This window comes from Nomascus leucogenys, chromosome 19 (assembly GCF_006542625.1).
Source record: "Nomascus leucogenys isolate Asia chromosome 19, Asia_NLE_v1, whole genome shotgun sequence".
NCBI lineage: Eukaryota > Metazoa > Chordata > Mammalia > Primates > Hylobatidae > Nomascus > Nomascus leucogenys.
In genome coordinates, this window is record NC_044399.1 from 59,061,410 (window position 1) to 59,074,026 (window position 12,617).

The following is a 12,617-nucleotide window of genomic DNA, read 5'->3' on the forward strand; positions in this document are numbered from 1 at the left end:
GTGCTCATTAAATAGCTCCCTATTCCATCCCTCCCCACAGCCACTGGCAGCCACCATCCTACTTTTTGTCTCTATGAATTTGACTGCTCTGAGTACCTCAGATGACTGGAATCACAGAGTATTTGTCTTTTTGTGACTGGCTCACGATAAAGACTTTTTAGATGACTGGTTGGAATTAGGAGCAGGTGGCACCACAACTGGCCCAGGCCTCTCATCTCCTTTTTCTCCTTTTTCCCTGTTCCACCAATACAACAGCTGTGGACACATGGGTCTCATCTTTGCGGTCCCTAACACAGTGGTTCTCAAGCTTGTTTACATGTTAGAATCACCTGGGAAAGTTTTCCAACTACTCTTGCCTGGACCACATTCCAGGCTAATTATATCAGAATCTCAGGGAGTGAGGGCTTACTTATGCATCGTTTAGAAAACACCCCAGGCATCTCAAATTTGCAGTGAAAATTGCTGTCCACACCAAGCTGAGGAGCTTAAAGGTAGACTAACAGTGGGTAAATCGAAGAGTTTAAGGTAGATGGTCTTTAAGGTCTTTTTATATTCTAAAATGTGCAAAGTCAGCTAGTATCTTTCTAATTCTCAACCAGCAGTGGTTGAGTGGATTCTCCTATACCTGAGGGGAGCTGGGTGGACACTCTCTGGAGTGTGGCTCCCCCTGCAGTTCAGTTATATGTTATGACCACCCCACTTTAGAACCCTCTTAGCCACCCAAGTAGGCGCTGGACATTGTCATTCCCCTGTCACGTGCATTCAACAAATACTTATTAAGATGGCTCACATTTCCTTTTAAAACACGCAAGCCGAGAGATAATTATAATTGTGCTCATTCCATGGACTTCTAAAGACTGAGATTTCTAAATGATTTTAAGGCCAAATGAAGGACGTTGCAGGAATGTTGATTCCAGCTTCGTGGAAGAAATAGTTTTCTGCAATGAGAGTGTTTTAATAGAATGAGGATCCTCGTGCAAGTGATTCCCTTGGTTCTAGTGCTACACACTTGTAATTGGAATACTGACTGTAACGGATGCCGTAGGATAAGATTCCCAATGTAGAAGAAACTAGACTGACGTATGAGGCCCTTCTAACTCCAAAATGCCATAATTTTAAAGCCCGATAGTGGAAGAATGGCATAAGATGCAGGAATGGCTTCTGAGCTGAGAAATGCAGCAGCTCCATAATTCTGATTAGTTCAACTTTCAACCACTTCCCAAGGACTGAGTTATTAACTGTAAAATAGCCAAAAATGTATACAAGTGGGTCTCGTTATCAAGAAAATTCATGATAACACTAAGAATCAGAACTTCTAAAGAAGATTAATTAGGGGGTTGATTATTTGCATTGCAAAATAATTCCTGGCTTCATGGAATCATTTTTGGATACTAGACTTCCTGTGAGCATCTTAGTATCGATTTATAGGTCACCAGTCACTTAGCTAAGGTGTTTGGGAGAGTAAACTCTTAACTAACCACCGCTCTTTAGTGCTTATTTCGAAATAATAAACATCTCAGATGTTTTTATCACTTCCCTTGCCCTAATTCAGATTCCAAATGCTCTGGTTCTCTATGTCTCAAACTCATTTCTGCATTGTTCTCATTTCCCAAGAGTAGTTGGGCTTAAGAAATATTCATCTTAAAATTCTTCTAAACACAAGTAATTCTATGCCATTGTTTCCTCACCTGTTGGGGAGTTTTTGCCTCTGTACTTAATAGCCCATCTTGTTTTCATTTCTTCCTGCTCCTGGGGGGCTAGCTTTGGTGTTGCTGGTGATGGTGGGGGAGGAAGAAATGCCTTCAAGTCATCTCTGGGATGACCAATGAGCTATGACCAGCAAGCTGGGACCACTGACCTGGTGGAATGGCCTCAGTGAGTAATAGACAGCAGTGATGTGTCAGCCTTTTTCTGGCCCAGGAACAGCCAAACCTCTTATATTTCAGCGGCCTAGTTCCCAACAGACCTTGAAGGCCCTCCAGGTCGTCTTCCCACCTACCCCTTGCTCCATACCACCACCTTCCATCCCATAATATTATAGGAGGACATCAAGTCAGACAAAAGGATACAACTTAATTTTATTAGGACAAGGCTGGTGGGCACTGGAGTGGCACCTCCCAGGGCCAGGAGAGGCACTGGGGAGGGGTCACAGGATGCCACGCGGGCACCTAGAAGCCACAGCTGCCCTCCACAGAGCGGCACTGCACCATGCGCAGGAATGTCTCGACCTTGTCCATGTCCTTCCTGAAGCAGTGGAGCAGCCCGTAGTTCTTGAGCAGTGCGTCATGGTTGTGCGAGTTTGTGTCAAACTTGCTGTAGGTCTGCTTGAGGATCTGCCGAGTCTGGGGGCTGCCATCTTCCAGCCTCTGCAAAGTGAAGGAAGAGAAGGAGAGGCCAAGCGCTTGGGCACTGTTCCCTCCCTCTCATTCATCCATTTTCCTCCCTCCCCTTCAGGGTGTAGAGAAAGGCCTGGAGGATTCGCCAGGGGAAATGAAGAATAAGGGTGAGTTCTCTTGGGTCAGCGCCTGACTGCTAGAAAGAGGGCAGCAGTGTTTCTCTCCCCAAGCCAGTGGGGCTCCAGGATTGGGGACCCCTGGCGCCACCCTCACCCCCATCAGCGTTTGGATGCCTTCTTCTAGGTCCTTTAGGAGGTCATAGTCATTGCTGTCCGAGGTGTCATACACCAGGCTGTTGGTGAAGATGCTCCTGAGGAACCGCACGGGCTCCAGCCACGACTACATGAGCCGCAGGGAGATGCGGAGCAGCTCTGAGTTCTGCAGGGGAAGGACCGGCAGTGGCTGTGCTGCCCGGGGGCTCTGACCACAGGTCTCCCACATCCCCGCCTGGGGAGAAGGCATCCACTCACGGATTTCTGCTGTGTTTCCTCCATGTTGGAGGGTGTCGGAATAGAGTCTGAGAAGCAGAAGGAAGTCTGCGGGTTGTGCAGGAATGAATACTTCTGGTCCTTTGGAATATAGGCTTCTTCCTAGGAGAAGGACCCCCCCCCTCAAGAAGAAAGCTGCTTTCTATGCTGGAGACCAGCTCTCATTGTTACTTTTCTGGGAACCTGGCTCAGCCTATGCTCATCTGCCTGCATTTTCGCTCCAGATAAAAACCCTGAGCTCCTTAGTCTCCTCCCATTACTTCCCCAGTGGGGGAAAGTCACCCGTTCTTGCCACCCCTGACCCGCACCCATTCCCCAAGAGCTTACAAACTCCTGGTAGGTGTCAATGGCCAGCTAGTGTGCGCGATGGGCTTGGAACATAGCCTCTTCAAAAAGCCTGGCTAACGGAACGGTTTGGACGGCACCAGCCTGGTGAAGCCAGGGCAGGCAGAGCAGGGCAAAAGCCAGGAGCAGGGACCTCTGGGAGCCTGGGGAGAAACCGGAGGGCCAAGAAGAGAGCCGGAGAGCAGGAGGCCAGCACTCTCCCTGTTCCAGGAGCTGCTTGTTTTTTTCTCTCTCTCCGTCCCTCCAGGGACCAGGAACATTCAGAGATTGGCCAAATATCTGGGCTTCGATGGCGATATTCACATTCAGAAGCCCCAAACCTGAGGGTTAGTGCCCCCGTCCCATCTACAGGGCGCCGCCTCTCCCCTTGGGACACACTGTGCCCAAAGTGATTTTGGGGGTGCTTACCTGCAGCCATTGCAGCTAGGTGAGCTGTCCACAGGACCCTGAGTGGTTTGGGGAGTTGGGCCTTGGGATCCTGGAGCTGGTCTCTTGTGGGCCCTTTTTATGCCCTGGCCCCTTCTCTCTCGCTGCTTCTCCACACCTGTTTCTCTGCACGTTTATGCATGGGGCCACTGACGGGCTTGTGCTAATGGATAATTTAGAAGCTCCTCCCACACATGCTGGGATCATGGCCCTGGCTTGTCATCTTTCCCTTCCCACCGTGAGCAGCGTTGTGAGGGTTGTGCACAGAGTTTCAGTCAGAGACACCACCCAACTTGTCCTCTCTTTAAGGGTCAGGTGGTGCCCTCTGGCAGCACGCCATGGTGGCCAACCTGAACGCGGGGAAGGATGTCAGGATAGCCAGTCCTTGAGACCCCTACCGACCCCATCCCAGTCTCTATCTTGTTCCTTTCCTCCTCCCCGCATGTTTAACCTCAGCCCACCAGACAGAATGTGTGTGTTGGGAAAAGGGGCCAAGCACAGCCAATAGATTGTGGGGGTTCTGAGCACCATTCACTCCTGAATTCCACTTTTGCTGACCACTCCTGGGCCCGCCTGAGGCAGCTGGGTGCAGTGCTAACACTGACCACTAGAGGGAACCAATCCAACACTTTGATCTCTCCTTTCCCTGAGCTTTGGAGGGGAGGCGAGGGGCGGGGGGTGGCTCCCCCAGGTCCCTGGGGACAAAGAACCCAGCCTCAAGGTATTGTCCCAGCTCCCTGGACCTGCAACAGAGATACAAACCAAGAAACCGAAATCCCGGGAACAGACACGGACCACAAGCCCTTCCTCCCATAGCCCTGAAACCATCAGAGAATCTCAAAGTTAGAAGAGCTCTTGAAGATTTGAGTCTCTTCCCCAGTTTTGGAACTGAGAACACATCACGCCGACAGATGCCCTATCCAGCCATGGAAGCCCGTCCTCTTTTTTCTCCTCCTCCTTTCCAGAGCTGTGTAGAGCTTATCCAGTTGCCAAGGGCCTGCCTGTGCATTCTCACGTCTGACCTGCCACTTACGTGTCTTGTGGAGGAGGTGTGGTTATTATCTCATTTCACACAACAGGAGACTGAGGCTCAGAGAGACTGACTGCATGAGCTACCTCAGCCAGGGCAGCAGATCTCCACAACTTTGCTCTTCCCACGTTGCGTCATTTAAAGTCCTTTCTCCAGGCCAGGCACGGTGGCTCATGCCTGTAATCCCAGCACTTTGGAAGGCTGAGGAGGGTGGATCACTTGAGGTCAGGAGTTCAAGGTCAGACTAGCCAACATGGCAAAACTCCATCTCTATTAAAAATACAAAAGTAGCTGGGTGTGGTGGCGCAAGCCTGTAATCCCAGTTACTCGGGAGGGTGAGGAGGTAGAATCGCTTGAACCCAGGACGCAGAGGTTGCTGTGAACCTAGATCGTGCCATGCCACTGCACTCCAGCCTGGGCGACAGAGTGAGACTCCATTTCAACAACAACAACAACAACAACAACAATAACAACAAAAGTCCTTTCTCCAGAGCAGGTGGTGTGGTGCTATTCAGTTATTTAGTTATTTTAGATTCTTTCTTTCCTTTTCTCTTTCTTTCTTTCTTTCTCTTTCTTTCTTTCTTTCTTTCTTTCTTTCTTTCTTTCTTTCTTTCTTTCTTCTTTCTTTCTTTCTTTCTTTCTTTCTTTTTCTTTTTCTTTCTTTTTTTCTGTCTGTCTCCCTTCCTTCCTTCCTTCCTTCCTTGTTTTTGATGGAGTCTCATTCTGTCACCCAGGTTGGAGTGCAGTGGCATGATGCTGCCTCACTGCAACCTCCACCTCCTGGGTTCAAGTGATTCTCCCGCCTCAGCCTCCCAAGTAGCTGGGATTACAGGCGCCCGCCACTATGCCGGGCTGAGTTTTGTACTTTTTTTTTAGTAGAGCCTGGGTTTCACTATGTTGGCCAGGATGGTCTCGAATTCTTGACTTTAGGTCATCCACCCTCCCTGGCCTCCCAAAGTACTGAGATTACTGACGTGAGCCACTGCTCTCAACCCAGTTATTTCAGCTTCTAAATCTCTCTGATTGCAGGGATCCTGCCCCCAACACAAGGGACCCTTTGCCTCATTTTGTCTCTCCATAAGGGGCAGATTGTTCTTTCTCAATTCCCAGATGAGAATGGCCCAGTGGCATGGGGTGCCTTGTGGAAACCTCATAGCAGGACAAGGCGAGGGCAGAGAGGGCAAGGACTGAGCCTCCTGTCTCCTGGGTTGGGGCTATTTCCCCAGGGTTGGGGCTATTTCCATATCTGGAGGTCACAAGCATCAGACGCCCCCCGAGATGAGAGCAGGAAAGAACGCCCTTTCCGGCAGTGAAATCTTCCCCCACCCTGAGTTTATGAGCATCTAGCACTGGACGCTGTAGAAACTCAAGCAAGCAAACAAGCAAACGCTTCTAGAAGTGGTTGGCTGTGGTGTTAGCAACCAACACTGAAAACCCACGCCCCTGTGGCCTAGAATGTGAATGCTGGGGCCCTGCCATCTCCCCACTTTCAGAGCAGAAGACAGAGCTCCTTTTTGTGCCATCATTCCTGAAACATTACCAGACCAGCACCCCAGACTCATCATCTGCTGGGAGGTCACTGTGCTGTGGGCTGTTCTCCAGGCAGGCCTTTGTGAAGATCCAAAAGGGTGTCATGAATGATACTAGATCTGAGAAATATAGGGCCAAGGCAGGGTGGAGACACCACTTTCCCCTGCTCCTTCCAGCACCAGCAAAGAGAAGGAGCCAGGTGGGAATGGAAGAGGGTACCTGAACTCCACGTAGCTTTCTGCTTCCCCTACCATCCTTCCTCCAGTGTCAGCTGGGACAAGCAGTCCCCATGATAGGGCCTTTTAGCCAGTGCTGGGGACTTAGATGTGGATTTTCGGCCAGTCCTAAGGGAAGCCTCCCTTAGGAAGGAGGGCAGCAGGGGCTCTAGCTGGGCACCACTGCATAACTCCGTATGTGGGCACAGGGGTGGCCAGGCTTCCCAGACAGATTACTGCCAGGAGCACAAGGGACCAGCCAGGGCAGGAGAGTGTCTCCTCTCACCTCTCCACTTCTGTTGACCCCAGAGTTATAGTGACTCAGAGAACTCTAGGGACCCCTTGGGAGACACCTTTATAAGGGGTTACCATGGCAACCATGGACAAGATGGAAGAACTGAGGCACGCAGGTGTGGGTAGAAGTTGGTGATCCTTTTCTCTAGTCTAGAGCTTCCCTTGAGCAATGGAGACCATGTCTATCATTCATTGCTAGTAAAAATCAACTTCGAATTAGACTTGGGATTCTCCTGACAGTACTGGGAAGTCGCCTACTGTTGGGGCATCACTTGAGGCCAGATCCCTGGCTCCTGCAGGCTGAGAGACTACCCAGCAAGAGCCTCCACATGGCCAGTGGGGAGAGGGTGGCCTTTTTTTTTTTTTTTTTTTTGAGATGGAGTCTCGCTCTGTCACCCAGGCTGGAGTGCAGTGGCACAATCTCGGTTCTCTGCAAGCTCCGCCTCCTGGGTTCACGCCATTCTCCTGCCTCAGCCTCTCTGAGTAGCTGGGACTACAGGCGCCCGCCACCACGCCCAGCTAATTTTTTTTTGTATTTTTAGTAGAGACGGGGTTTCACCGTGGTCTCGATCTCCTGACCTCGTGATCCGCCCGCCTCGGCCTCCCAAAGTGCTGGGATTACAAGCGTGAGCCACCGCGCCCGGCCTGAGGCTGGGCTTTGTACCTCTAGCGTCAGCCTCAAAAGGCTCAGGATAGGTTGGGTGCGTTGGCTCATGCCTGTAATCCCACCACTTTGGGAGGCCAAGGTGGGCGGATCATTAGGTCAGGAGTTTAAGACCAAACTGGCCAAGATGGTGAAATCCCGTCTCTACTAAAAATACAAAAATTAGCCAAGCGTGGTGGTAGGCGCCTGTAATCCCAGCTACTCAGGAGGCTGTGGCAGGGAATTGCTTGAACCTGGCAGGTGGAGGTTGTAGCGAACTGAGATGGCACCACTGCACTCCAGCCTGGGTGACAGAGTGAGATTCTGTATCAAGAGAAAAAAAAAAAAGCTGATGATAATCTCACAATCATCTTGCTTCTTTTAAGGAACCTCCCTTTATGATTTAGGATCCATGGTTTTCTCTGTGTGTTTGGAAGCCCTTCCTATGTCCAACCTCGACTAACTCTAGGGTTCTGTGTGCCTGCCGTGGAAAGTCACACATCTGCTGTTGACCCTAAAGTGGTGTCTTTCAGGCTTTGCGGTCTCCTGTTAGGCTCAAGACTGTGGGGTTGAGGACAATCACATTTTTCGAAGCCATTCTCACCGGTCTTAGGGCTCGCCTCCGAGGGACTGCTGGGTGCTCCTTCCACTCCCACTTTGGTGATCTGAGGCGCACACTTCTCACCTGCAGCTCTGTTCTTTCTTCCTTGAGATCAGAGGCTGGTTATTGTACTGGGACATACTCTACCTCCTTTTGGCTTCTAATGTCCTTTCTATGAGTTTGCTACCAAGTCAATTACTCGGCTCATTGGATTAAGGTCTTCAGAGAATATTATATGGGATTCCCAAGGGCTCTCCTAGGGGAGGTGAGGAAGATGATCAATGCTTCTGCGTGTCCACCATGTGCTTGGCACTCTACTGACCACAGGGATGTGAGTGAGGATACTGAGGTCCAAAGAGATAAGGTGGCTTGCCTGGAGCTCTCCCATTTCCTAAGTGATGGCTTCCAAGGCCCCCGGGCTTTCCTTCCATGCCAAGCTCTTTAGAAACCTCATCTAGTAAAGATGGTGGCACTACTAGGCATGGACAGAACTTGCCTCATTGCAAAGCTAGCAGGACAGGCGTCAAGTCCCTGCACAGAGGATGTTCAATGAAGATGGGGGAGTTGAACACAAGGAACTTCAGCTGCAGAATGAGGTGTCCATAGGCATTAAGGAAAGTGGTAGAAAACAAGCACCCAGCATAGCTCGGGTTAGTGAACCGAGGCACTTCATGCTGCATATTTGTATTGCACGTTTCAGTGTACATCGTGTTTCACTTCCTGTATCTCGTTGGACCCTTCAGTTTGCCACATGGTATGTCCAGGGGGTTCAGGCACGGAGGAAGGGCCTCGGAAGGCTTGGGAGGAGAGGGGCAGGCACTGCTGTGTATATTGATGGGGGGATTGTTTGCACTGGTTGATGATCTCTGAACAACCAAGAAGTACACAACGATCTACCTAACCGGACGTGCTAAGTAATTTCACTTTGGGGATTATTCTCCAGGGAGACAATCCATTGATAGAGAAGTGAAAAGCATTGAGATGTGTCTAGTAGTTGTAGGAAGTCTGGGGTGCTTTCCTGATGGGGTGCCCTCAGCTGGAAATAGTCTCTCCTTCCTTTGACCTGTCCTGTGGCTATTTGCAGACATTTTATTCCGCTTACCAGACTGTAAGCTCTTTGGGGCTGGACTTCTTTTTTTTTTTTTTTTTTTTTGAGACTGAGTCTTGCTCTGTCACCCAGGCTGGAGTGCAGTGGCGTGATCTTGGCTCACTGTAAGCTCTGTCCCCCGGGTTCATGACATTCTCCTGCCTTAGCCTCCCGAGTAGCTGGGAGTACAGGCACATCCCACCATGCCCAGTTAATTTTTTTGTATTTTTAGAGATGGGGTTTCACCGTGCTAGCCAGGATGGTCTCAAACTCCTGACCTTGTGATCCACCTGCCTCGACCTCCCAAAGTGCTGGGATTACAGGCGTGAGCCACCGCGCCTGGCCTGAGGCTGGATTTCTGCCTTTCGTCTATTCATTCATTCACTCATTCTTCTGTTCGTGCATTCACCAATTCCACAAGTAGTTGTTGCCTATAACATGTGCCAGAGATTGTACCAGGCAGATGGGCATATCTAGATAAACAAAAGACACGATCCTTTCTCTTCTGGAGCTAACAATTTACTGAGGGCAGAGATAATAGCAAAAAAGTACATATATAACGGTAAAATAGAAATACGAATTGGAAACATTCGAGGGAGAGAATAAGCCAGAAGGTGATGGGATGAGGCAGCTGACACAGCCCCAGGCCCAGGAATTCAACAAGCATCTACTGAGTGGACCCAACGCATGAGAGGACAGTGCCAAGCAAACAACTCAAATGTCCAACCGGCTGGGCATGGCCAGGTAGCCCATGCTGTGTCTGGACGTCCTCCTGCTGGTATAATTATGTTAAAATCACAAGACAGGGAAGGGCCCAGTGGCTCCTACCTGTAATCCCAGCAATTTGGGAGGCCAAGGCGGGAGGATTACCTGAGATCAGGAGATGGAGACCAGACTGGCCAATATGGTGAAACCCCGTCTCTACCAAAAATACAAAAATTAGCTGAGCCTGGTCGTGCATGCCTGGAATCCCAACTATTCGGGAGATTGAGGCAGGAGAATCACTTGAACCCAGGAGACGGAGGTTGTAGTGAGCCAAGATCGTGCCACTGCGCTCCAGCCTGGTTCCCAATAGACCCCGCAGGCCCTACAGGTGGTCTTCCCAACCTGCCCCTTGCTCCATACCACCCCTCTCCACCCCATAATATTATAGAAGGACACCTAGTCAGACACAATGATGCAACTTAATTTTATTAGGACAAGGCTGGTGGGCACTGGAGTGGCACCTTCCAGGACCAGAAGAGGCACTGGGGAGGGGTCACAGGGATGCCACCCGGGCAGTTAGAAGCCACAGCTGCCCTCCACAGAGCGGCACTGCACGGTGCGCAGGAATGTCTCGACCTTGTCCATGTCCTTCCTGAAGCAGTAGAGCAGCCCGTAGTTCTTGAGCAGTGCGTCATCGTTGTGCGAGTTTGTGTCAAACTTGCTGTAGGTCTGCTTGAAGATCTGCCCAGTCCGGGGGCTGCCATCTTCCAGCCTCTGCAAAGTGAAGGAAGAGAAGGAGAGGCCAAGCGCTTGCGCACTGTTCCCTCCCTCTCTCATTCCTTCATTTTCCTCCCTCCCTCCAGGCTGTAGAGAAAGGCCTGGAGGATTCGCCAGGGGAAATGAAGAATAAGATGAGTTCTCTTGGGTCAGATCCTGACTACTAAAAAGAGGGCAGCAGTGTTTCTCTCCCTGGTCCCTGGAAGCCAGTGGGGCCCCAGGATTGAGGACCCCTGGCGCCACCCTCACCCCCATCAGCGTTTGAATGCCTTCCTCTAGGTCCTTTAGGTGGTGATAGACGTTGCTGTCCGAGGCGCCATACACCAGGCTGTTGGCGAAGACGCTCCTGAGGAACCGCACGGGCTCCAGCCAAGACTGGATGAGCAGCACGGAGATGCGGAGCAGCTCTAGGTTCTGCAGGGGAAGGACCGGCAGTGGCTGTGCTGCCCGGGGGCTCTGACCACAGGTCTCCCCAATCCCCACCTGGGGAGAAGGCATCCACTCACGGATTTCTGTTGCGTTTTCACCCTGTTGGAAGGTGTCGGAATAGACTCTGAGAAGCAGAGGGAGGTCTGGGGGTTCTGCAGGAATGAATACTTCTGTTCCTTCAGGATATAGGCTTCTTCCTAGGAGAAGGACCGCCCACCAAGGTCTACGCTGGAGACCAGCTCCCATTGTTACTTTTCTGGGAACCTCACTCAGCCTATGCTCATCTGCCTGCATTTTCACTTCAGAAAACAACCCTGAGCTCCTTAGTCTCCTCCCATTACTTCCCCAGCGGGGGAAAGTCACCCTTTCCTGCCACCTCTGAAGTGTACCCATTCCCCAAGAGCTTACAAACTCCTGGTAGGTGTCAAATGCCAGCTGGTCCAGGCGATGGGCGCGGAGCATAGCATTGTCAAAAAGCCTGGATAAGGGAATGGTTGGGAAGGCACTGCCCTCTTGAAGCCAGGGCAGGCAGAGCAGTGCAAAGGCCAGGAGCAGGGACATCCGGGAGCCTGGGGAGAAACCGGCGGGCAACAGAAGGAGCTGGAGAGCAAGATGCCAGCACTCTCCCTGCTCCAGGAGCTGGTTTTTCTCTCTCTCTCTCTCTCTCTCTCTCTCTACCTCCCTCCAGGGACCAGAAACATTCAGAGATTGGCCAAATACTGGGCTTAGATGGAGATACTAACATTCAGACGCCCCAAACCTGAGGGTTAGTGCCCCCGTCCCATCTACAGGGCGCCGCCTCTCTCCTCTGGACACATTGTGCCCAAAGGGATTTTAGGGGTGCTTACCTGCAGCCATTGCAGCTAGGTGAGCTGTCCACAGGACCCTGAGTGGTTTGGGGAGTTGGGCCTTGGGATCCTGGAGCTGGTCTCTTGTGGGCCCTTTTTATGCCCTGGCCCCTTCTCGATCGCTGCTTCTCCCCACCTGTTTCTCTGCACGTTTAGGCCTGGGGCCACTGACGGGCTTGTGCTAAGGGATAATTTAGAAGCTCCTCCCACACATGCTGGGATCATGCCCCCTGGCTTGTCATCTTTCCCTTCCCACCGTCACCAGCGTTGTGAGGGTTGTGCACAGAATGTCAGCAGAGATACCACCCAACTTGTCCTCTCTGGGGCAGGTGGGTGCCCTCTGGCAGCAGGCCATGGTGGCCAACCTGAACGCGGAGAAGGATGTCAGGATAGCCAGTCCTTGAGACCCCTACTGACCCCATCCCACTCTTTATCCTATCCGTTTCCTCCTCACCGCATGTTTCCCCTCCACCCACCAGGCAGAATGTGTGTGTTGGGAAAAGGGGCCAAGCACAGCCAATAGATTGTGGGGGTTCTGGGCATGATTCAGTGCTGAATTCCACTTTTGCTGACTCCTCCTGGGCCCGCCTGAAACAGGCCTGCCTGGATGCATTGCCAATACTGACCACTAGAGGGAACAAACTCCACACTTTGCTCTCCCTTTCCCTGAGCCTTGGGGCGGGGGCGGGGCGGGGCTGGGGCGGGGCGGGGGCGGTGCGGGGCGGGGTGGGGGGGGCTCCCCCAGGTCCCTGCGGACGAAGAATCCAGACCCAAGGTATTGCCCCAGATCCTTGGACCTGTAG

General features: G+C 51.6%; 1 protein-coding gene and 1 pseudogene across 2 annotated transcripts; both read right to left on the bottom strand.

Annotated features, from left to right (window-relative positions):
• Positions 1–2,129: 2,129 nt before the first annotated feature.
• LOC100590404 lies at positions 2,130–3,647 on the bottom strand (annotated as a pseudogene). Its single transcript, XR_004027071.1, has 4 exons — positions 3,638–3,647; positions 2,867–2,982; positions 2,610–2,774; positions 2,130–2,366 (listed from the first exon to the last, which is right to left on the bottom strand). The product of XR_004027071.1 is annotated as a chorionic somatomammotropin hormone 2-like (transcript).
• Positions 3,648–10,336: 6,689 nt separating this feature from the next.
• Positions 10,337–11,824, bottom strand: LOC115830462 (growth hormone variant). Its single transcript, XM_030800438.1, has 4 exons — positions 11,815–11,824; positions 11,044–11,159; positions 10,787–10,951; positions 10,337–10,534 (listed from the first exon to the last, which is right to left on the bottom strand). The coding sequence occupies exons 1-4, from the start codon at positions 11,822–11,824 to the stop codon at positions 10,337–10,339; spliced, it is 489 nt and encodes a 162-aa protein (XP_030656298.1).
• Between the last annotated feature and the right edge of the window lie 793 nt (positions 11,825–12,617).